We start from the raw sequence: 25,901 nt of genomic DNA, 5'->3' as shown, positions 1-25,901 counted from the left end.
TAAGCCAGCCTTTTGCTTCTCCAAGAAGTGAAATGAGCATATTTGCTAGGCCCTAAGTTTCTAAGACTATGGTCCTGCTGCGTTCACACACACAGGTAGACTGTCCCACTGCCGTTGGTATTTGGTGTTCAGCAGTGCTGACGGCTACTTGTGTCTGGCTTTCTTTGTAGATGAGTGCTTTTCTGTTCTGGAACATTTTTCTTCTTCTGTACCTGTGATTCCTGCTTTCATTATCATTGTGCTAGTTTACTCTTTGGCAACATCCTTCATTCAGGTTGTCTCTGGGCTCAACAGAACATGTTATGTAACTTTAAGATTATTTTTAGTGTGTGTGTGTGTGCGTGTTGAGAGTAGGGTATTAAACTGGTCATCAGGCTCATGCCTTTACCTTTTGAGCCATCTCGTCAGCTTTCTTTTGCCTTCTTTATAAAATTCTTATTGTCTTTATCTTTGTTTTCTCTGTTAAAATCTTCCCAGTTTTCCATCTCTTCACTTTAATTCTCCCACATCCTTAGTTTCCAGATGAGCCTTTCTTGTGAGCACTCTCACCAATCACACTTCTTTTGTGTCAACCTACTGTTTTTCCACCTTTGTCTATAACTTCTTGTTTCTGAGACAGAGGGGGCAGCTACTTCGTCATATCCTCTTCTGGTTCCTAGAACCACTTTAACCCTTTCATTAAATTATTAGTTAATAGACTAACAACACAAGTTTGTTATTAATGATTATTAATATACTACATTAGAAATATAACTATTAACTTATATTATGATTGACTCCTGTGAATTTATTTATACTTTTTTTAAGCTGTACCTTCCGTTGCTCCATGCTGGCTCTCTCTCCCCTTTCCAGTGCTCAGATGAGGAGAGCTTTATCCAGACTATTTGCCAACAGAGAAGCCTGTGGTCTTCCCTTGGTCCTGTCCTGCTCTACAAGCAGGTCAGTGCCATCCCGCTTCTGTTGACTCTTCCGTCCTCTCTCGTGTAAGTGTCCCAGCTCTTGTCACAACTAGCGTGTCCACTGTCTATGGGCAACTGCACTCCACAGACACTGCTTTTCATTGCTGTGCTGCTGTGGCACATCTGCAGTTTCTCCGTTCATACTGCACCATTCCCGGCAGGCAACAAATGGCCAGCACTCCATCCTAAAGGAAAGGTTCCCTAGACTGCACATTCTGAAGCTCGCCGCTCCCCGCTCCCACCTGACATTTTACACCTTCTGCTCTTCTGTCTCTGCCTCCACGTCCCCAGTGACTTTCTAAGATCAGTGGTTTCCAGCTGGTGACTTCCACCTTTTTTTTTTTTCTCAGTGCTGGGTCAAAATTATTATGTAAGTCACCTGTGTACACATTACCTTAGCAGTTCACAATTCGAGGGTGGTTTATGCTTTGTGAATGATATACCAATGGCTCTCTCTCTTGCCCTGCCTCAGAAGAACAGCTTAGAGGCAATTTATAGAAAATAAAAACAACAAGTTCCAAGGCCAGCTTGAGTTACCTAGTAAGTTCTAGCCCAGTGTGGGCTACAGGAGACTTCAAACAAACAAACCCCCAAACAGTTTTGGTAGCTGTTCTCTGAAATGCATGGCATCATCTGTAAGGCAGGCCAGTCTTAAGTTTAAACAGTTTTCTTATTTTGTGTGTAAAGATGTGTTGCTTGCATGTATGTCTGTGCACCACATGTATGCAGTTCCCTTAGAAGCAGGCCATTGTTTGTTGTGCTCACCAGAAAATGATTCTGCTTCAGATCAAATTCCACAAATTTCCCTACCTATGGCTTCAGTTATGATCGTCAATTGATTGTACTTGTTTTAAAAATTATATAGAGAAAAGTCATCTTAGATATTTCTTTTATGTACATAATCATTCATTTAATTTTTATTTTTTTATTTTATTTTTTTTTAAAGATTTATTTATTTATTATATGTAAGTACACTGTAGCTGTCTTCAGACATTCCAGAAGAGGGAGTCAGATCTCATTACAGATGGTTGTGAGCCACCATGTGGTTGCTGGGATTTGAACTCTGGACCTTCGGAAGAGCAGTCAGGTGCTCTTACCCACTGAGCCATCTCACCAGCCCCTCATTTAATTTTTAAGGCAACTCTTAAAACACTCTATAAAGAAAATATAAGGGGGCTGAAGAGATGGCTCAGTGGTTAGGAGCACTGACTGCTCTGCCAGAGGTCCTCAGTTCAAATCCCAGCAACCACATGGTAGCTCACAACCATCTGTAATGGGATCTGATGCCCTCTTCTGTTGTGTCTGAAGACAGTGAACCCATATACATATAATAAGTCAATAATTCTTTTTAAAAAAGAAAGAAAGAGACAGACAGACAGACAGACAGACAGAATAAACTAAAATGTGTCCTTGGTCTGTCCTTGAGCCAAAGCACTGTGGCTCCTCTAGTGGTTTTCATCAGGAAGCAATTTTACCCTTTCAGGGACATTTCATCAAGACTGGAGACTTCAGGTTTCCACAACTGGGACAGGAGTGCCACTAACATCTAGGTGGAGGCTGAGCATCTGCTTATGCAACCTGCTGACAGCCTGCACTTCAGGATCAGCTGCTGGGCTCACAAAGGTCCTTTTGCCCATTCACTAGCGACACAGGAACATTAAGCACATAGGGGCCTCTTGTAGGAGCTAAAACACCCATTTTCCTGTGAAGAAGCCTGGGAGTGATTTTGTTAAGGATCTGGTATCCTTTTTGCTAACTGTGGAGAAAAAAGTGGGCATGGCAGTCCTCCCCCACCTTTTGCTCTAGAGGCAGAACTCCCCCAAGTTCCCCAGTGGCCACCCCAGACCCCTCCTCCCTGAGCTTTATCACAAGCCTGGGATTGGCTGATTGCTGATTGGAATCCTTTTCCCAGATTGCACTGAGTTTTAAATATGCTGACAATGCCCCACCTGGCATTGGACTCCCCTGTTTGATGCCTGCAGGGACTCCCTCAATCCACTAACTTCAGGTGCCAGGCAGGCAGGTTCTACTTTCAGACACATTCCTGGACCTCTGTCCCCTGAGGGATCTCTAAAGTGACTGAGACTAAGAACCACACTGAAAGGTGTTTAAATAGAAACAGAAAATAGATGCCCAGCTCCACTGCAAACCTAAACAGCCTTTGAAGGAGGAGCTCAAAGTCTGCACTGTTTAAGAGCTCTGCAAGTGAGTGCCCTTAGGCCACTGCCTCATGAGAGCATTAGATAGCCCTATCCTCTCTGCAGTGCTGCTCTTACAAAAGCCGAGCTGAGACTCTGCCTACTTCTTGGATCAGGCTGCACCATCAGAAACCTGGGCTCAGGAAACAAGTGTTTTTACTGTAATGCGTTGCATGTGTTTATTATTTTTGAGGACAAAATGAAAAAGACTTTTCAAAGATGTTCTCTCTGCTACAGCGTTGTTCTCAACACCTCCCACACCTCTCAATGACTATCTTCACCATGAATGAAGAGATTTCTTCTCAAGGAATTGCTCTTCACTTTTTAACAAAAGTGGTAAAAATTCTAAGCTGACGATGACTTTCTGCTTTTCTCCAAGTCAACTCAGGATGAAACTGACAGTTTGGTGGTGAGGTGCAGTGGATGAAGGCGGGTATTTTCTATTTTTCTTAGACTAGCTTTTGTAGTTCCTGCTATAATACTTTCATTATCACTGTGAATGGCTTCAAATCCACAGTACAACAAGAAGGGATACATGGATGGTCTGCACATGTGCACTGTGGCATGAGTGTGCCTATCCACACATTGTATATACATACTCCAATAAAAATCCTACAAATGCCTTCCCTATAAAGCATCACTGTTTATATGAACTCAGGTAACTGAGGAGGACCTTGAACTTGAACTTCTAACCCTCCTGCCTTTACCTCCTCAGCACTAAGACTCCAGGCATGTGTCAGCACATCTGATTTTAGTTCATGCCAGGCAAGCATTCTACCAGTGGTGCTACAGCTATTTTCCCCCAAATTTGTTCTTAAACCTTGTCATAAAAGCTTCAGATATAGATTTGTTTAATAATAAATAGAATGAGTTATTATACTTAAACCCATAACAACTAAATTCTATAAAATGCATACTATGGAGTCAAACTCTCTGAGCAAATCAAAGCTTTAAACATCTGTGTCACAGCTGAGGCATCACTTACACACAATTACCACAGCAAACTTAATTATCTATCAGAGCACAGAACGTGCTCCTGCCTTCAAAGTATAAAATGAAAGGCCACTTACATTCAACATTCTCCGGAAATTTCCTGTGAATCTCTTTATAAGTATCTAATGCCTTTTGGTAGTTACCTGTAAATAAAGAAAGAGGAAAATATAGTAGCTAGCTATATAGAGTTATAGAAATCTTATTAAATTTAATAAAAATTTTGATTCTAATCCAAGGCATTGGCATACTTTAATGGGTTAGTAGAAGGTATTCATGTTTGCCAGAAGCAAGCATGTGTCATTCTTGAATAATTTCTGGGGGAAAATATCCATATACTGTGAGTGTGATGTTTCATGTCTGTGTCAGCGGATGGAAGCAGATGGAGGACTGCTGCTGAGGAGAGGCCAGCCTGACGACACAGTGAGGGCCAGGCCAGCCAGGGTTACACAGTAAGACTAGGCTCAACCAACCAACCAACCAACTAACCAACCAACCAACCAACCAACCAACCAACAAACAAAATTGAAAAAGACTAGAGTAGGAATGGTTGAAATTTAGTCTTTCAATAGAAATAATTCAGTGGCTACCTTTAAGATCCATTCAGAGCTTGAGATGTGGCTCAGTGGTCCTGCACAAATGAGTGTGCACCTCACAGTCACACTGTCCATCTAACAGGAGCCATGGCAGTGTAAGAGAGAGAACCCTCCAGCACCTGGTTTAGGACCGCACTAAGTGTGTAATGTATATCCGGGCCACTCTGAAGACACTGACAGGGATCAGAAAAGCTCCCACATGCAGGTGACAGTGAGAGCCTCAGCCTGTGCTTCTGGGGTGTGGGTGGGGGGATGGCGGCTGACTTTTCCTGTCTGTGGGGCGTGCTATAAACTTCTTCACACGGACCTCCTAGTTGGAGCTCTGGCATTCTAAGCTATAGGCCCCGTTAGGACAGAAACATAAACCTCTGCACATAGTGATCTTTGTTGTAATTATACATAGTTCCCACTGTCCCAGCTCTGAATTAAGAGTCACTCAGGCTCAAAATGGAAATAGAAACTAATATAAAAAGATTATTTTGTGGTTAACTTTGAAAAAACAACCTGTTTTTAGGGGCATTTTTCAACTGGAATACATGATTAGTCCCACCTTGAAGGCTTGCTTTTAAAGTCAAATCCAGTGCCAACCCCTGCCCTTGCTCCAAACAAAACCAACACACGCCCACTTTGTAAGCATGACTTTTTCTGTATGTAGTAATTACGGTTTTTTTTTTACATGATATGGTTCAATTATGTGTAGTTATTTAGAAAGCTAATATTAAATAACAAACATTCAACCGGGACACGATTATATTCATAACTACCCAAAAGAATAGACACAAACTAAATAAGAAATGAAAAAAGTCAAAACACTTACCACTTCTTCTAAAGCAGCTAGCTACCATCAGCTGCCACTTCACTTGTGTGGGTCTATAAGAGCAGGAAATGAGTGGAAATTAGAGACAGAACGAAAACAATGAGACTGTGAAACATTCATTAAGCTTTCTATCTCTATTTCCTTCTGGTCTTTAGTTTATTTAATCTGTATTAATAATATACAGGCTCACATATTTAGAACCTAAAAAACACCAACACCAGCCTCACCCTAGGAGCAGCCTAGGGACTTGGTTAATTCTCCTCTGCCCTTCAAATCTCCCTCTACTTAGCTAGTGGCTTTCAGACAGCCTTCCAATGCCAACCTAGTTTGATGTCAAGCCTACCAGCTTTGGGATTGGCCAGAGCTGGGCCTCAATCTCAGCACTGCTATGTGGCAAATTATTAATTTTAAACACACTGTCCACACCCCTACCCACTGCAATCTAAATAAAATATGTATCAACTATATACTTTCTTCCTGACACCTGTCACCTTCTCACCTACATGCTATACCCAGATTCTAACCCAGTTTATATACCTTCCAGTCCCTCTCTGCCTCTCCAGTCCTCATCCACTACACACTATCAAACCTTCAGCTTCCACAAATCCAGGCAGGAACTAGACTCTGGGTCCCACACACTCCCTTTGTCAGAGGCCATCCCAGCCTCTGATGTCCTTTCACTACTGTTATGCCAGCTCCTAAAACCCGACTCTCAGCACTGTGCTACCACACGGGGTTTATCTTTGTCCTGAGGACCAGCATCATCCCCCCTCTTCATACTGTAACTACCATCTGACTTCCACAGCTCTTAGCTCTAGTGATGGAATAAGCACCCACTTCTGCTTCCTTTAGATGCCTATCTAGGAGCAACAAAGCTAGGTCCCATGGTGAGTACCACACTGCTAGGGCCTACGGTGAGTCTAATGTTTCTTTTTGAGTATTTGTAAATTATTTTTTTTTAAAGATTCATTTATTTATTATATGTAAGTACACTGTAGATGTCTTCAGACACTCCAGAAGAGGGAGTCAGATCTTGTTACGGATGGTTGTGAGCCACCATGTGGTTGCTAGGATTTGAACTCCGGACCTTCGGAAGAGCAGTCGGGTGCTCTTACCCACTGAGCCATCTCACCAGCCCCCTGTAAATTATTTACATGACATAACATTTTGCCTTTTCATTAGCAATCTGCAAAAACTTTGTTTTTCCACATCCTCCTTGACACTTGTTACCCTGTCCCCCTGTACCCAGAGCTTTAAGACAACCAGGGCTACATAGTGAGACCTTGTCACCCTCATTATTTTTTAATTCTTTGAGAATTTCAAGCATGTAAACAATGGAATATGATAATCTTATCTATACAGTCCCTTCCAAATTTCCTAGGCCCCTACTAACACATCCCACTCCCAACTCCTATCTTCTGTCTAAATAGCTCACTAAGTCCAACCTGCTGCCCACGTGTGCATGCCATGACGTGCACTCTGCAGTGGGATGGAGGTAAGAATCCGTGCATATGCTGATCAGCAGCCTGTAGACTATCTTTGAAGAAAAGGTCCTCAAAAACTTGCAGACTTTTGTTACTGTTGAGTTGCAGAAGCCCTTTATGAAATGTACCTATATAATGGCTTACTCTGTGGATTGCTTTTGTACTCTTGTTTCATTTGATAAGCAGAAGATTGAAATTTTGTTGAAATCTAATTGTCTATTTCTGTGTTTTGATGTCATTTCTAAGAGCTTTGCTACATTCACTGGGATAAACATTTTTTACCAAGAATTTTGTGTTTTATAATTAGTCTTACATTTATTTGGCCTTTAATCCACTTTAAGTTCATTTTTGTTTATGGGATAAGCTAAAGGTTCATTTTTTTTCTTTTTTTTTTTTCTTTTTTTTTTTTTTTTTGGTGGTTGTTGTTTTTGAGATGAAGGACTAATTTGTAGCCCAGCCTAGCCTTGAACTCTCAATCCTGCCTCAGCCCCAGAGTACTGAGATCATTGGTGTATACCACCAGTTGGTTTCAAACTTTACTTTTTCTGCCATGTAAATATCTAGTTTGTTTTTAGTTGAAAAGGCTGTCCTTTCTGCATTGCATGGTACGATGCCTTTGTAGGACATCACCTTCCGGGGCTGGAGAGATGGCTCAGTGGTTAAGAGCACTGACTGCTCTTCCAGAGGTCCTGAGTTCAATTCCCAGCAACCACATGGTGGCTCACCTCAGTGGGATCTGATGTTCTCTTCTGGTGTGTCTGAAGACAGTACAGTATACTTATATACATAAAATAAACAAATAATTTAAAAAAAGACATCACCTTCCCGTGTATGAGAGAGCTAATTTTGGGTTCTTTCATCTGTCTTTCCAGCCCCCTTTAGTACCACACTATTTTATTATGACATAAGCAAGCACATATTGAAAATAGGAGTTTTCTAACTTTGTTCCTTTTTGGATTGACTATTTGGAATCTCTCGAGATTCTTTATGATTATCAGGGTGGATTTCCTATGTCTATAAAAATCCTATGGAGAATCTGATAGAGAGAGCCTTGACCGTAAGGTCACTCTGTTCTGTTAACAACACTGGTCTTCCAATCCATGTGTTTGGTGTCTTTCTACTTTTTTATGTCCTTAATTTCTTTCAAGAGTGATTCACAGCTTTAAGTGCATGCTTTTTAGCTACATGATTTAAAGAATTCTTATTACTTATGCTTTTCAATGCTATTATGAATGGTATTACCTATACCAATTTCATAGTTGTCTTTTTGAATTGTTTATTTATTCAAGTCTACAGAAATACAAAAGGATTTTCATGTGATTTTCCCATACTACAACTTTCTTGAGTTCATTTATTGTATTTCAATTTTGTGCATATATTAATCAAATTTTGATATGTAAGATAATTTTTTAATTATTATTATTATTATTATTATTATTATTGGTTTTTTGAGACAGGGTTTCTCTGTATAGCCCTGGCTATCCTGGAACTTACTTTGTAGACCAGGCTGACCTCGAACTCAGAAATCCACCTGCCTCTGCCTCCCAAGTGCTGGGATTAAAGACGTGTGCCACCACGCCCGGCATGTAAGATCATTTTTATGATCAGAGATTTCAAGACTTTAATATACCATCTACTGTCTTCCAGCCTTCAAGGTTTCTGTTGAGGACTCTGCTTAATCTTACCCAGCATGCTTTGTACATGACGACATACCTCGATGCTCTCACGACTTCCTCAGTAGTGTGGCTAGAGTGTCTCCCTGGGACTCTCTTGGGTTTTTCCCACTTACAGTTCACTGAGCTCTGTAGACTCACAAATCCACAAACTTTCCTCAAATGTAGGAAATGCTGGCCACAATGTGTTTCAGTAGTCTCTCTGCTCCCTTCTCTCTCTTTTGGAGCTCCCTCCCATAACACATATACTGGCCCTCTGATGGTGCTTTATGATACTAGCCATGATGAGCATATTAAATAGCAATCTCTAAAACTATTAAATAATAGGATTGATTAACAATGGACCAATAGGAGTAGAATTCCTTTTCTTTCTGTTCTTTTCTGAAATAGGTTTTCACACTATATCCCAGGAGGCTGGCTTTGAACTCATAGAAAATCTCCTGCTTTAGCTCCCAGGCACTGGATTACAGACATGAGCAACTATACTCAGCTTGGGGTAGTAGTTCTTAATATTTTAAAATGTAATTTATAGATATAGAAAAATAAAACAAAACTATAGGCTTAAATCAATTAGAAACATACTAAATTACTAAGAATCTCAAAAATACAAGCAATACAACCAGGAGAGACCTTCCTATTATAAATATTACAAAAAATTAAACTGAATTAAACCACTTGCCAACTGTCTGTACTGTGTAAGGATCTATGTGACAGAAGAATCAATATTCCCACTCCATAAAAGTTTATATTCTTATGGTAGAGGCAGGTTTTATATAACAATAAGTACTAAGCACATATAACTACAACTGTTACGTATCAGTTGAAAATAAAAACGTATTTTACATGATTTAGCATACCAGAAAGGAAATTACAGTATACAGTACAGAAAGTACATGATTAAAATTATACAGGAAATGTAATTTTTGTACACTAAATGCCTCTGTCAACTAAAGAAAATAAGGACAGAAGCAAATGAAAGTAAATGCAGAGAAAGCTAGGGAGAGAAGCATAAGGGACTCTGCATGAAAGAGCCTCATCTTCAGGAAAACTGAAGCATAAACAGAGAGGAACTATAGAGCTCTGAGGAGGATGAGGAGACAGGGAGACACTGAAGACAAGGCTAGTGCTCAGACAGCACACATTTATATGGCATCCATTTACCAGGCCACGAAAGTTATTTCCAATGGAAAAAAATGGTTATATTGGGGGGGGGAGGGTATGGGGGACTTTTGGGATAGCATTGGAAATGTAATTGAGGAAAATATGTAATAAAGAATTAAAAAAAAGAAAACCTTTAAAAAAAAGGTTATATTAATCTAAGAATAAAACTTGGGAGAACAGGCAGGGCAGCAAGAGAAGAGAGAAAATGGAACTGAGTATACCATTAAGAAAGGGAAGAGACATGACCAATTAGACAGATATTCCAGAAAGGCTGTATTCAGATCTGAAGCCAGGAGGAGGCTGGGATTGAAAGAGAAAAAAACGGGGTAGGGGACTGAAGGTTTCAGTCTCACCAGGGAGGCCCACTATTTAAGCAGGGAGCATATCTCAGAGAGAAGTTATGTTTGGACAGCTACCGATGGAAGAGGGTTTACTGATGCTAATGTGGTTAGCATGGAAGAGCTGAGGCTCAGTGGAGTTAGTGCAGCCAGCGTGGTGAGGCTGGAGTACTGAGGAGATGGGCAGGAGATGGACTGGATGAAGAGTGGCTTGCCACACTTTGCCTTTTAGCTTTGGAAGTTAGTTTATAAAAAATAGAAAATTAGAAAAATTTTAAGAAAATAGACTCTTTGTTTAATTAAGCCAATTTAATCTAAAGTATATTTACCTTATGACACTAAGGAAGTTAACCTCATTATTGTTTGTTTTAAAATTACATTTATTTATTTATTTATCTACCTATCTTTCTACCTGTCTATTTTGTGTGTGTGTGTGTCTGTGGGGCCTAGGGATTGCCTTCAAGTGTCAGCCTTGCGGACAAATACTTCTTACCTGCTGAGTCATCATCTTGCTGGCCTCTTGGTTCTGGTTTTGAAATAGGATCTCACTCTTTAGTATAGGCTAGCCTCAAACTCATGGAAAATCCTCTTGCCTTAGTCTCTTGAATGGTGGGATCACACGCCTGAGCCACTATACCCATCTGGGGATGACTATGACACCATTTTTATAGGATACATAAAAATCAGAGTGAAGGATGGAACCATGTGGAGCGTGCCTTACTGAGGAATGGTCTAATGGCTAGGCTAAGGTACGATTAAGTATAATAAGTGTAACTTAAATCATAAAGATGTTACTGAACTAAAATTATTATTCTATTATTGGTAATTAGTTTTATAGTTATCAAAAACATATAGTTATATGAAACCAATGTAATAAAAAGTAATTGCCAAATGTAAATTCTACACAAAGATTACTTAAATCTCTGGGCCTTCTGCTATCCTCCCAATGATTTTAAGTTACAGTTCATCTCATAATTTAATATGGCTGAAGACAAAGGATATCATGCATTCATTTATGTTTGAATCAGATATGTGAAAAACATCCATTGTGAACTTAAAAATATTAAAACACTTAAATTTTAAAAGTTTAATTTTTAATGTTCAATGTACAACAATTGTAAATTGAAACCAACACAACTTCCTTCTATTAAGACTCTTTCAGCAATAAAATTGTCCCGACTGAAAAAGTCACTTTCTGATTTGTAAATAAATTCTATTTCCTCACTGAGGTATGAACAAGGAAAACAGATAAAGTATATTATAAAAGGTATTTAAAATTCCTATGCAACAGAAAATATAGCCACAATAGAGACAAAGAAGAATGAACAAAATACAAGAAAATGAAAATAATTCATTAAGATATTTTTATGACTCTATTAGGCTTACCAGACACTAATTTTTAGGGATAAAAATAGTATTTTTTAAAATAGTATTAATGTAAGATATTAACTACTTACTGTATAAGGGAAGCTCTTTCAAAGTACTGAATGGCTTTCTCGCAGAACTGTGTATCAATGTAATAAGCTCCAAGCCATTCAATGACTTCAATGTTAGAAGGGAAATACCTGTATGACTACAGAAAATAAAGAAGTCAGCAATTCAGCTTCAGTAGCAATACAGAATACACTCCTAATTAATTTATCTATTAGGTGGACTTACTTATAAAAAGTATGAGCTAGTAAAAGAATTTTACGAGTTTTAAAACTATACAAGACTTAAAAAACTTAGGTATACTTGACAGTTTTCAGTTATTTTTGCTCTGAGTCATAGAAAATATTTAAAAGAATCAGGTGATGCAAATCATGGTTGAAGAAAATGAGTTAGGGGCTGGAGAGATGGTTCAGCAATTAAGAGCACTGGCTGCTCTTCCAGAGGACCCAAGTTCAATTCCCAGCAACTGTCTGTAATGGGATCTGATGTCCTCTTCTGTCATGCAGGAATATGCAAATAGAGCACTCATATACATAAATAAATAACTCTTAAAATGAGTTAGTATTTTTCATTTTCATTAAAATGAACCAAACTATAGTTTAAGAATGTTTTGTTTTAACTAAATCATTATTAGTTTTAGACTAATACGCTTTTCTAAAGTGTTAGGGCCTGTTCCTTTAAAACCTGTACAATGTCAGAAATCGAAAGGCACATGAGACAGCACGCCTACCTCATAGTAATATTGGAATGCCTGGGACTTGTCTCCCTCACTATCGTATAACTCTCCCAGTTTAGACAGAGCTTGGGAATCAGTTGGAACAACGCTGATCAACTGCATCAGCCATTCAATAGCTTGATTGGGATCTTCCATTAACTCATATCTTGGACAATGTCAGTTAAGAAATCAAAGTGCTTTTCCAATATAGTAAGAGGCATTAAAAACATAACTCGTGCCTGCTTTTCTAACAGTGAGTGGGGAAACTTAAGAAAGCTGAGTGTTACAACAGCTGAAGTGACAGCAGTGCTCCATACTGCGCATGCACAGAGATCCAAGCGCAGGCTCTCACCACACACAGCACACAGCCCCACGAGTGCCGGCCACGGCACTGAAGGACTGTGAGGATTAGAGTTTTCAGAGAGCTATATTCACTATTCCTATACACCCAAAGGCAACAACCCTAATTAGTCCTCACTATCCTACAGGAGTCAGAGTTAATACGAGGCTAAAGTATTTAGTTGACTTTCAATCAGAGCTATGTTTACTCAAAATGTCCTCAATTCCTTCAATTATCTTTTTAAAAAATTAACAACTAACTAATTTTTTTAATTTTTAAAAGTTTTTCATTTTTTAAGTTTTAAATTTTAACAAATTCCTCTTGGGATTCAAATGATCTTTTACCAAATGAACTACTTATAGCAGTTTAATCCGTTAAGTTATCCTCAATTATCTCCATGGTTAATATTACTTAATAATTAATGTTCAATTTCCAACTGAGGAATTAATAACGTCCTTAAGCTTTCAAGTGAGATACATGTTTGCTATCTGGCAAAGAACTTGAGCGCTGTTCCGAAGGATCGCGTGCAGTTTCAGGAAGGAGTCCAGGGCTTCATCCAGACGGTTCAGCTTCTTATAGGTGAGGCCTTGGAAAGAAAGAAAGCAGCAGCACTACTGGCAGAATTGTACTCAAAGTGACTGGATCAATATGTAAATATATGCAGATATTTATCCCCAAGAGAAAATGAAAGTGAACTGAGGATTTAAAAAAAAACAAGAGGAGGTGAGATTTCTCCTAGCAGATAGCTACCGACAGCCCCAGTGAGCTTTCAAGTGTGTGCGGCGGGGGAACCAGCCAGTGGACTCAAAAGTGGAATAAATACTTCAGATATGAATCCAGCTATAAACATAATAAATAGACATTTAACGTTAATGGAGATGAAAGGATAAATGTGACACTTGATTGACTGCTCATGTTGAGAACAAACGCAGGTCCTTATTTCATTACAAAAAAGTTCAAAAGACGTAATAGCAGAAGCGAGGGGAGTTAGGAAGGGGAAAGGGACCAGGGGAGTGGGGACATAAGAGAGTCGGATGGGACTGAGGAGGTAAATATGATAGAAATACATTATGTTCATGCAAATGTCATAATAAAACCTATTATATATGATTAATACTTACTAATAAAATGTTTTAAAAATTAAAAATTTACTTTTAAATTACACAGAAAAAATAAAGCTGTAAGAATCTAAAAATATCTAGAATTTATAAAGCAAAAAAAAAAAATCAGCATGTAAATAGGCAGTTAAGCTTTCTAGGAAGGCCTGTGCCCTTCTCTTTCATATGCCAGTAAAACCCTTTGCAGACCTCAGATGTCACACGCTCCGTTCCTTCTTGCCATCTCTCGAAAGGTGCCTCAATTACACCTCATCTCAAGGCTTGGCGGTGGGCCTTTCTCCCTTTCTGCCTTTTTGTGCCTACCAATCAAAGGGCTTATAGGCTCTTTAAGTAGGCGCTGGGGATCAGAACTCAGGTTCTCTTGCTTGTGTGGCAGCAGCCATCTGCCCAGCACCCTCTCCCCTAGCTTTTACCTGCAAATTGCTAAACACCAGGAAATAGTTTATAAGACCAGACATCCAAAGAAAAGTAACAACATAAAAAAGACAAGAAACAAGCAAAAAACACAAACAAAATTCATAATCAAGCAACAACACATGCACAGAGAAGCATAATTTAAAAGAAACATCAGTACTAAAGAAACGAGGTCAGTATTAAAGCCATGTATTTGTTTGGAACAGCTTGGAAGCAATAGTGCCCATATCTGGCAACCTGAAGGACAGGAGGAGGAAGAGGTGGGGAAGGGCCTTTGTGGCTTGCAATGGTGCAGACAATACAAATGAATCTGAGAGGCTGGAGAAGTGGCTCAGCAGTTAGGAGCACTGGCTGATCTTCCAGAGGACCCAGGCTTGGTTCCTAGTACCCACATGGTGGCTCACAAACATCTATAATTCCAGTTCCAGGGGATCTGACACCTTGCTCTGGCCTCTGTGTGTTCCAACCACACACGTGTTGCACAGACAGGCATGCAGGCAAAACACCCACAGGCATAAAACAGAAAAAAAATTATGAGACATATTTGGCATTGTTAAAATGTGTCAAACTGTGGCACTAAACACTTAGTATATTTGACTTTTTTTTTTTAATTAAAAAGAAAGATGGATTTTTTTTCCTTCTACCTATTTGGGAAAAGTTTAAAAGCATCATCCCATATAATCAGAAGCTTGGGGACATAGTGTTCTAACTGTGATAGATATAGACATTAGAAAAGTCTTCTTGGAGAGCAACATAACACTGACCCAAATTTTACATAGCATGGCTTGTGAATTATCAACTCCATTTAGAATATCTGTTACTTTTAAAAGAAGGCTGGCAATTCCTTAATGCACTCTGCCATGTTGAACTTACCAATGTTATACAGTGCTTCAGTACAGGAAGAGTCGTTTCTCAGGGCCTCTTTATAGAACTCAGCTGCCTTCTCATAATCACCATTTGCAAAAACTGTGTTCCCTTTATTAGTGAGAGCTGACGGGTTATATCTATCCGAGTTCACAGCTAAATCTGCATAGCTGCTGGCTTGGGCAAATTCGTTTTCCTAAATGAAGTATAAAAGATAGACTTCATTTCTTCAGGTCTCTTCAGAATGTTCAGAGATTACTGAAATGACTTTCTGAGATGATAAACAATGATGAGCAAAACAAATATTTTAAATATCTTGGTTTTCCCAGGCTATGTGTAGCTGTCAAGTTCAAACAGCCAAGCTTCTCATGGCTGGCTTTCCTAGTCTCATGGTTTGATAACAACAGCATTTATATGTAGGTGGTTCCATGTTCCACGCCCTACCCGTGTCCTCATTTGCTGTGTACTGCCTTCCCACCTGAAGCACTGAAATAGCTGGAAGGGCCTCAGCTGTCCCCTGCTTTGCACCTTGCTGCCTCACCCACTAGGAGCCTGCACTTACGCCTATGTACTGCCTTCTCTTTCTCTCTCAGCCAGAAGCTTGATAGGGACCTTATCGTTCACATGAGGCCTGTGGAGGCCTTATTTCATTAGGGCAGGGCCAGGTCAGCTCGGTGAAACTGAGAACCCCTTTAAAATGCCCAACTCAATGACAAATGCTCCCCGGCATTGGGCAGTTACCACTATTGCCTCCCTCCTGGACACTTTCTTCCTCTGCACAGAAACCCTGTGTCCATTAGCAGCAACACTCTCCTCTCTCTTCTCCCGTTTCTGGATTTCTGTATTCTTTCTATTTCCCTTCCTATCCTGGACACTGGATGTTAAGTGGGATCTTTGAGTAGGGCCACTTCTTTTTTTTTTTTTTTTTTTTTTAATAAGTAAATCTTTTTTTTTTTTTTTTTTTTTTTTAAAGATTTATTTATTTTTATTATATGTAAGTACACTGTAGCTGTCTTCAGACACTCCAGAAGAGGGAGTCAGATCTTGTTACGGATGGTTGTTAGCCACCATGTGGTTGCTGGGATTTGAACTCTGGACCTTCGGAAGAGCAGTCGGGTGCTCTAACCCACTGAGCCATCTCACCAGCCCGAGTAGGGCCACTTCTACTTGGCGTGTTTGTATGGTACCATGTATTAACAATCTGTTGCTTCTAATGGCTGACTAAGGTCCAGTGGATGGATATACCATATCTGGTTTCCCCCTTGTTGCTGGTGCATCCTCAGGCTGCTTACATTCTCCTTTTGGTTGTTATGAACAATGCTGCTGTGGACATTCATGTCTGAGTCTTTATGTGCACTCCAAACCACAAATTACACAGAAATTGGTACCACCAAGTAGAATGCAGCTGAGAACAAAACTAAAATGTATAGCGTTGTCTTCTGGACAATAAACAGAACTCAGAAGAGGGCTGCTGAGAGGGCTTCAGGGGTGGGGAACTCGGTGGAGACCACAGAGGTGGGAAGGAGCTACTATCTGAGACTAAGGGGCAAATCAAGTCTGTAGTTGGAAGGCAACTGGCATATGTGGCACCCACCTACTTTCAGGAATCCCAGTGATTGACATCTAGTAGGCACTCAATGAATTCGTGTTACAGATGGTGCTGTGCAGCTCTAAGTCGACAGCACTTCCTTTGTCACTAACATGATAGGTCGAATGTCTCTAGTTCAGCTTGCAGCAGTCAGTCCGTCATTCTCTGGTGCCTTCCTCACTACCAGTCTCCCCTCATTTTTAAAGGGACAGTCTTCTTCAGCCCCTTCAGCACTGTCAGTCAGGCCGTTGGTGCACCTCAGTCCACTTACAGTTTGCACCAATCTTCTTTGGAGGCCTTTTCTTAGGCAGATTTAGTAATGCAAAACTATCATATGAACAACCCTTAGCTGTAAAAACCAAAACCTACCAGATAATACAGGAACGAGAGGTTGGTCGCAGCTGCACTCTTCACTCTACTGTCCTTCTTCTCAAACATTTTCAATGTGTCTACAGCCTAGAAACAGATTGTCTGAAGTTACTACCACTGCCATACAGTAGAATGCAAAGGTGTGGCTGGGGAAGGGTCTGTGTGGAGTGGAAGACAGAGGGCATAGGAGGGAACAACAGTAAATTCAAGAAGAACTTCATTTAAGATAAGATCTCACTAAACAGAAAAGGTAGACATTCTATAACAAGAAATAAGAACTGAATTTAAGAGCACACAGATGGATTTAACAGAGGATTAGACAGAGCTGAAGAAAGGACAGATGACCGGGAAAGGCCAGCTGTGGACCCTGAACCCTGTGAGTCAGGGAAGTTTCCTATTCGTCCTGCACAATGGCTGGGATGAGGACCTCATACCTTTTACCTGGCACAGTCCAATTTCCTCCTGACAGAATATGCTGGGGCTTCTGGTTGCAGCTATTACACACCAATCTACGGACTATTTTCCAATAGAGAACAACCAGAAAATTTACATAAAACACTATAAACAACTTGGAAGGCGCTGGAGAGTTTGAGGACCAAGATCCCACAAAACATTCTGAATAAGATACAGCTAAAGGATGCATATATTTAAAGAAAGATGTTCTTTAAAATGAACACAAAAGAGAGGCAAACACAGGGATGGGGCTTCTTTACATGTAACTGGGGTGCTAAGAGAGAAGAAAAATGGGTGGCTCAACAGCTTTCAAAATCAGTAACAGACAATAATTCTGGGAATGGTACCAAAATACTATCTAAAGTAGATAAATATAACTTCATCTTCAAGTCCTGAGAAAGTACACGCTTGGGCACCTGCCAAGTCTGATATAATGCTACTCAAATGGCATGCAGAACAGTAGGCACCTTACATGAACAGCATGGAGATCCAACTTAGAAATGCCTTTGATATGAGAAGGAGAAGGTGGAAGGGAGAGTGGGCTTTATTTTCATCCTTTTAAAAAGCATACATTTATGCTTGGCATCTTGGTATCTCCTATGTACGGCAAGCACTTGTGTCCAAGCAAACATCTGTCCTCATTTTACTGCTGCCATGAGCTACACCTGCCACAACTAGCCAGAAGAACATGCCGTGCAGCGCTTGATTCCAAGGAAGTACCAGGCAGCATGCTGGTTCAGGTTTAGTTAAGAATAAGAGTTTTAAAAACCAGATTCCAAGGCTAGAGGTGTGGATCAGAGGTATGATGCCTATCTAGAATATATAAAGGTCTTAGTTTGTGCCTAGCATCACAAATCACAATTTTGGTTCCCATATGAGTATGCTAGTACTCTTTTAAAGGGTTTTCATGGCCTTACAAAACTGTCTGACATTTCTAGACTAGCCTAACACTGGATAGGAAACATCCAAACATCATACCCTACCTTTTCAGGCTATGGAAGGAGGATAACAGTGAGTTAGAGGCCAGCTCGAGCTTCAGAGCAAAATTCTGTCTCAAAGGCAAAATAACCCCATGTGTGTGTGCACAACGGTGCTTAGTTTTGGATGAACAGTTATAAAACATGAACTGACTCTAGCTGCATATGTATCAAAAGATGGCCTAGTCGGCCATCACTGGAAAGAGAGGCCCATTGGACACGCAGACTTTGTGTGCCCCGGTACAGGGGAACGCCAGGGCCAAAGGGGGGGAGTGGGTGGGTAGGGGAGTGGGGGTGGGTGGGTAAGGGGGACTTTTGGTATAGCATTGGAAATGTAAATGAGCTAAATACCTAATAAAAAATGGAAAAAAAAAAATAAAACATGAACTATGGCAATGTACTATTAACCTTTTCTAAAAGTAAAGTAAAATGTAAAAATAAAATGCCAAGAGAAAATAGATAAATACAATTTTTTTCTACTGTGTCATCTATAACAGTATACTCCTTCATACACATAAATTATTTTTCAGGTCCCAAGATCACTCCAGCAAGAAAACAGAGACCAATTAATTTGTCTCACATCACATGATTCTACTGCAACAGAACTTACAATAACTGCTTACTTATTTATTTGCTTGTTTGTTTGTTTGATAAAGGGTCTCATGGGGCTCAGGGTGACTTCAAACTCACCAGTAGCTGAGGAGACCCTGGATTTCTGATTCTCATTTCCCCAGTGGTGGGATTACAGGCATGAGCCACTGAGGCTGACCATGGCATTTTAAAAAAGGATTTGCTTTTATTAGTTTTCCAAATGTGTGTATGTGTATGTCCCTGAGTGGCTCTGTGCATGTGATTCCCTGGAGCAGGATTTATGGGCAGCTGTGAGCTGCCAGATCTGAGTACAGGGAACCAAACTTGGAACCTCTGCCAAAGAAATACATGCTCCTAGCCTCTGAGCCACCTCTGCAGCCCTAACAGGTGTTTTAATGGGTGGTAAAATGACAGCAGATACAAGGAGTTTCTAGAAGGTTTTAGAGGTACTTAGGACACTAGCCATCAGTTTTATAACCTAGGAAACCCAGTGTATTCTGCTTGTTCTACTTTGGCATCCTCTCTTTTTCTTAAAACTCTGTGGACTTCGCTTTTGTCTCAGCTCTGCTCTATTTGAGCGAGTTCTAAAAGGCTGACAGTGCTCCACTCCATCCTCAAGACAACAGGTGGCAGTTGCCAGTGAGGGGATCCCAGAGTTCTAAGCCAGTGTCTAGCATGGGGAGCCCATCTGTCATGAGAAACATTTGAAACAGCCTCAAGAAAAGCTGTTCCACACAGGACAAAATGGAAGCACATCAGACTGCTATTTGGGATCCCTACACACACTGGCTTCTACAGGCCTTAGCCCTTTGCAGAACAGTCTGAAATTTTCAGGCCTGGACCAGAATAAGGTTTTGTAACTTAACAATATGTTATATATGGAAGGTATTTACACTTTAACAAACAGAACCAACATGTAGAAGAAGCTTGTCAGAGTTATGGGTGAGGGTGAAGCTCACGGGTAGAGCACTCTAATAGTATTCTAGAAAGGAGTTTCCCTGGGTCAACTGCCTGGAGAATGTGGTGGCACTTACTTGGTTAAAGTCCTTTTGTCTCAAGTAAGTAATTGCTTTGTTAATCTCCAGGTCGTTGGCCAGCTCCACATACTGAGAGGCTTTCACTACTTCCACACACCTGTAAGAAGGGCGAGACACAAAGCGGTACTTGCTTTATTTCAGTTATTTTCAGTTCTTTCTCTCTCCAAGTGTGTGTGTGTGTGTGTGTGTGTGTGTGTGTGTGTGTGTGTGTGTGTGAGTGAGTGTGTGTGTGCCTGCACCGTTCTGCTGGGTTCACACAATTGTGTGTATTCGTGCACATATGGAGACCAGGGATCAATGTCAGCTGCCATCCTCCTATCATTCTCCACTGAGACCATGGAACTCCTACAGAGAAAGCATTAATTGGAGGTTTCATTCCAGGTTCAGAGGCTTAGTCCATTATCAGCACCTGGGGGAGCATGGCAGCAGGCATGGCAGGCATATTGCTGAAGAAGTAGCTGGGAGCTGATCCTGATTCATGGGCAGAAAGAGAAAGCCTGAGCATGGCATGGGCTTTTAAGACCTCAAAGCCCATTGCCAGTGACACACTTCCTCTAACAAGGCACACATCCTATCCCTTCTAGCTTTTCCAAGAGAGTCACTCCATGGTGACTGAACATTCAAACAGACGAGCCTATGAGGCCATGCTTATTCAAACCACCACACATGTCAATCTTAGAAACAATGATAAAAACAACAGAAGGCATTACACATGCGGTCATGGATATTTCATTAAATCTGCTTCAGTGAATAAAACAAAACAATATGTGGCACTGAGGGTGTGGTTCATTAGTCCAGACCATAATTAAAAACATAGAATCCCCTTCTCCAATAGAACCTTTTCCTGAAAAGTCCCATATATAAAAGAGTCTTTCTGTTTGAAATAGGGATAGAGGACTTGAGCCCCCCCTCCCCCACTTGCAATATACCTCACTGAATGACCATCTGTCCCCATCTGAAGACACGGCTCATGAAAGTTCAGTTCCAAAAGAATAATCTGGGAACTCAGGTATACACAGCAAATATTTTTTTTTAAAGATTTATTTATTTTTATTATATGTAAGTACACTGTAGCTGTCTTCAGACACTCCAGAAGAGGGAGTCAGATCTCATTACGGATGGTTGTGAGCCACCATGTGGTTGCTGGGATTTGAACTCCGGACCTTCGGAAGAGCAGTCGGGTGCTCTTACCCACTGAGCCATCTCACCAGCCCCCACAGCAAATATTTATGAAATGCCTATTACATGTCAGACATTATGTTTTGGTACAGGGACTGCAAGAGTAGATACAATACAATGCCTCACCTGTGAGGAAAGAATAGTAAAGCAAGCTCTTTACAAAGAAGTACAAGAAGACAGGTGAGAGATCAGAGATTCCACAGATACTGTAGCTCAGTGTGAAGGCCAAGTCTGAACGACTTGAAAAAAAGAAAGGTCTCCTAGGATGAATCAATAACACTCTAAGGATGTGTAAGGCCAGCAAGCTGGGCCTATTTAAGATGCAACTGCTACATGGAGCAGAAAGCACTCAAAACATGGAGAGAAAGATGTCCTGGGAAGCAGACAGAAGGTACATCATTTAGAGCCTCTGTGGCAAGACAAAAAGAATGCACTCGGCACCCTGAAAGTCCCAGACAAGGATTGAAGATGCTACCAAATATGCCAATTTGCACTGACAGTCATGGAGGTCAGAGGATAGGTAGATAGAATGGACGAGTCTTGAACAAAATGAGGTTTATATCTATATAGGTAGAAAGAGGAGACAGGCAGCCATTCAGAGAGAAAGGGAGGCAGAATTAGTGGGTGGTCACTGAGATAAAGGACATGGAGATAAGTTTAGCTCAGACAATCAGGTAACTAATGGTCCCATCATCTCTGATGTGCAATTCATGATGGGGTGTGTAAGTACACAATAACAGGGCTAAAAGAGAGGTTATGCTTGGGGCTGAAGAATCAGAATTACATTGATAGAGCAGACTGAGCTGGCCTATAAGACAACACTGAGTCTTAGAAAAAGCATTTGGAACTGACTAGATATAAGAGACAGTAAGAGGCACAAGTGTTGAGGTGAAAACTTTCTACCCAAACTTCCAACACAGAATGGTGAGGCAAGTTTCTGTTTCCCTCAGCACAAAACCTAGTTGTTATATAATTTTATCCAGTTCTGCCACTGACTTGATGAGCACAGGACTACCCTACACTTCAAGTCCCTGTTGTGAGGGGTAGGCTGAGGTTCACACTGCAGCCCCATGCTGCCTCAGAGAAGAGGCTCTTGTGAGCTCCTCAGGTTCCATTCCTTGCTATCACGGCACTCAGAACTGTACAAGTTTATCACAAAGAGCATTCTGAGGACACAGATGGAGAATGTGATGACGGCTCAGTGGTTAAAGCACTCACTGCCGGACCATTTGAGTCGGATCTCCACACCCAACCTAAAGGAAGAACAACAGAATGGACTCCAGAAAGCTGTCCCCTGACCTCTCTATGCACACCATGACATCCACAGAAACATTCACGTATAAATAAAGAGAATGTGGTTAAAATCTGGAAGGGTCCTTAGCAAAGGAATGTATTAACTGGAGGAATCTGGGGTCTTCCACCTTAAAGTTTAGTTTAAGTATTTTGGTGTGTGTGTGTGTGTGTAAAAGACTTCAGATATCTGGAATGTAGAGAATATTCTTCCTTCTACTTAGAATACTCTCTTACCCACTTTTATCTTTACTAATTCTTTACTTCTCAATCCAGATATCAATATAAGATTTCTATGGCCCCAGTTTATAAATTAGGCATTCCTATTAAATGAGGGACTAGTACCTTATAAATAAAGTGTCACTTTATGTCAGGGTACTGATCACTTAGATTGCTTTGTTGTTGTTAATATATTTATCAACTTAATTCAACTGAAACTTACTGAATTAAAAAAACTTCAAAAAAATTTGACCTATCATTGGCCTCAATGAACAAGTATTTCCTTTTTTTGTGGCCACTGGCTTTCTAAGCATAACACTAAAATCATAAATGATAAAAAGACTGATTAATCTCATTTCTAAAACCCCTCCTGGAAAACAATTTGTAGTAATTTCTTGCTGGATTAAAATTTTTTCAGTATGAAGACACCTGACAAAATAATATAAAATGTAGAAGGTTAGAGGGAATGTAGTCATGGTTTCTAAAGTCGGATTACCAATGAAGCAGTCTGTGTATCAATTTATATTGTACAACTAAGTGAGCATACTGTTGAAAGCTTTGTCCTCTAAGACTAGAAACTAAGCAAAAATATCTACATCATCACTTCTGAGCATTGAAATAGATGCACCAGAGTGCTGGTTTGCATATGCTTGGCTCATGGGAAATGGCACTATTAGGAGGTGTGGCCTTGTTGGAGTAGATGTGACCTCGTTGGAAGAAGTGTGTCAATGTGGAGGTGGGCTTTGAGGCTCCACCGAGTGTGGAAGAGTCAGTTTCTCCTGGCTGTACTCAGATCAAGATGCCAAACTCTCAGCTTCTTCTCTAGCACCAAGTCTGCCTGGACACTGCCATGCTTCCTGCCATTATGATAATGGACTGAACCTCTGCCCCGATTAAATGTTGTCCTTTATAAGAGTTGCCTTGGTCATGGTGTCTCTTCACAGCAATGGAACTCTAATTAAGTCATCTAGTAAGGTGAAGAAGCTCAGATGGGCATGGTGGGAGAGGCAGGAGGATTGCAGTTTGAGGCCACCCTAGGATACACAGAAAACTCTGTCTCAAAAATCAACAGCAGGCAAGGGAGATGGCTCAGTGAGTAAAGTGTTTGCGCAAAACCATAGAACCCAGATAGAAGCCAGACTGACAGTGTGAGCATCTCAATCACAGCACTCCTGAGGAGACCAGAGAGGAGGAGGACACAGAGAACCCGTGGAAGCTAGAGAACCAGCCCAGCTGACATCAACAGTAGAGGGGAAAGGTGAGCCTTCTCTCTCTCTCTCTCTCTCTCTCTCTCTCTCTCTCTCTCTCTCTCTCTCTCTCACACACACACTTTTTAAAAATAATGAAAGAAAAAAAAAGCTAGTTTGTTAAGTGTGGTGATCCCCTGCAGACTTAGAAGCAGGCAGGGGAAAAATGTTCCATGAAGAGACACTGGGCCAGGACTTCTAGAGTCTGGCCCAGATCATTTCACTTTAGCCATATTTAAGCATAACCCATTTTGGGGGAAAAGAAGTTTTCTGATGATAATGAAGTCAGCCCTGTGAGTAGAACACAGCATTTACATGTCACATTACTGTCTCTGTTAAACACTACATGCTCACACTGAAGCTCTTCGCAAGGACACATGGCTTCATTTGTAAGCTGGGCTCTTGGTGACTTAGAAACAGTGCTTAGGATAAGGTCTAGGAGTAGGAGTGAGGTAAACAATGCCTGTGGGAGTCAGGACTGACCCAGCCCTGAGATAACACAGACGTCACTTAGGCTGTTGTGAAGCACACGTGACATCACTCATAAGGTCGAGGTTTATGGCCTAAAAGCAATGCTCAAGATTTGGGATTAAGATTAAGTAAAAGTAAGTTCTAGGAGATAAGGTAGAGCCTGTCTCATTAGACAGCAAAAGATCCAGGACAGCCAAAGCTAGACACAGAAAAACCCTGTTTAGAAAAACAAAAACAACAACAAAATGTTTACAACCAAAACAACATCAGATAAGACAAATGTAACAAAAGGTATATAGGTATTAGATGACTTGATGTGCTAGGTAGGGGGTGATACCCAAGGGAGCCCCCCCTTCTTAGAGGAGAAGAAGAGGTGGAAATGGGGGAGGAGCTATGGGAAGGGGGGACTGGGAAGAGACGGGGGGGGGCAGATATTGGGATATAAAGTGAACAAATAAATAAATTGATGAAAAAAAAACTCTAAAATGTGATATTAAAAGAAACTTAGGAGACATAAATAAATAGAGGCATATACCATGCTCACAGTTGGAGTGCTCACAATACAGAGATGGTGATTGTTCCTCTCCTCATCTGCTGATTTCAGTGACATTCTAAGCACTTTCCAGAATGTCAAGAAATGAGAAGAAAACTGTCTTAGTCAGGGTTTGTATTCCTGCACAAAACATCATGACTGAGAATCAAGCTGGGGAGGAAAGGATTTATTCAGCTTACACTTCCACATTGCCGTGCATCACCAAAGGAAGTCAGGACTAGAACTTAAGCAGGGAAGGAATCTGGAGGCAGGAGCTGATGTAGAAGCCATGGAGGAATGTTACATACTGGCCTGCTTCCTCTGGCTTGCTCAGCTTGCCTTCTTATAGAACTCAGGATGACCAGCCCAGGGATGGCACCACCCAGAATGGGCTAGGCCCTCCCCCCTTGATCACTAATTGAGAAAATGAAGGCATTTACAGCTGGATCTCAGAGGCATTTCCTCAAGGGAGGCTCCTTTCTCTGAGGTAACTCCAGCTTGTGTCAAGTCGACGTGCAAAACTGAAAGAAAGATGAAATTTCAAAACCTGTAAGTCATATAAAGTACTCAGAAATTGCTGGTTGTTATGTGAGCCTAGAGGCTGCCTGGGGCTGAGAGAAAAGAAAAACAAACCTGGGTATACCCTGTAGTTAAAACATTCCTGGGAACATCTTGGCCATAAGATAAAGAGGAATGTGAGGACATAACAGGGCTATCTGAACTGAGTCAACAACTCACAGAACTCTGACACCCTGCACGTACATGTAAGTTTTCTGCTGATGTTTGAATAAGCCAATAGTGTGTCGCTATGCTGAATTCCACACCCCTAAGCCCCTTACCCCATAAAAAC

At 40.8% G+C, this 25,901-nt stretch overlaps 1 protein-coding gene across 8 annotated transcripts in view; it reads right to left on the bottom strand.

The window, feature by feature from the left end:
• The window catches only part of Ift88 (intraflagellar transport 88), a 93,873-nt gene that overhangs the window by 24,752 nt on the left and 43,220 nt on the right, over positions 1 to 25,901 (bottom strand). For 6 of the 8 annotated variants that reach the window (XR_003950838.1, XM_006518810.4, XM_011245008.3 and 3 more), the window contains 8 exons: positions 20,111 to 20,210; positions 17,056 to 17,142; positions 15,108 to 15,294; positions 13,180 to 13,288; positions 12,378 to 12,528; positions 11,674 to 11,789; positions 5,561 to 5,613; positions 4,228 to 4,293 (listed from right to left, as the gene is read on the bottom strand). Coding sequence is in view for 5 of the 8 variants with exons in the window: in XM_006518810.4 (XP_006518873.1) it covers positions 4,228 to 4,293; positions 5,561 to 5,613; positions 11,674 to 11,789; positions 12,378 to 12,528; positions 13,180 to 13,288; positions 15,108 to 15,294; positions 17,056 to 17,142; positions 20,111 to 20,210 (869 nt within the window). In the remaining 3 variants the exon portion in view is untranslated. The remainder of the gene's footprint in view (positions 1 to 4,227; positions 4,294 to 5,560; positions 5,614 to 11,673; positions 11,790 to 12,377; positions 12,529 to 13,179; positions 13,289 to 15,107; positions 15,295 to 17,055; positions 17,143 to 20,110; positions 20,211 to 25,901) is intronic. The other 2 variants (XR_383157.4, XR_003950839.1) reach the window with 1 other exon arrangement.

Source organism: Mus musculus, chromosome 14 (assembly GCF_000001635.26).
Source record: "Mus musculus strain C57BL/6J chromosome 14, GRCm38.p6 C57BL/6J".
In the NCBI taxonomy this organism is placed as follows: Eukaryota; Metazoa; Chordata; class Mammalia; order Rodentia; family Muridae; genus Mus; species Mus musculus.
This window is presented reverse-complemented; position numbering and strand designations above follow the sequence as displayed.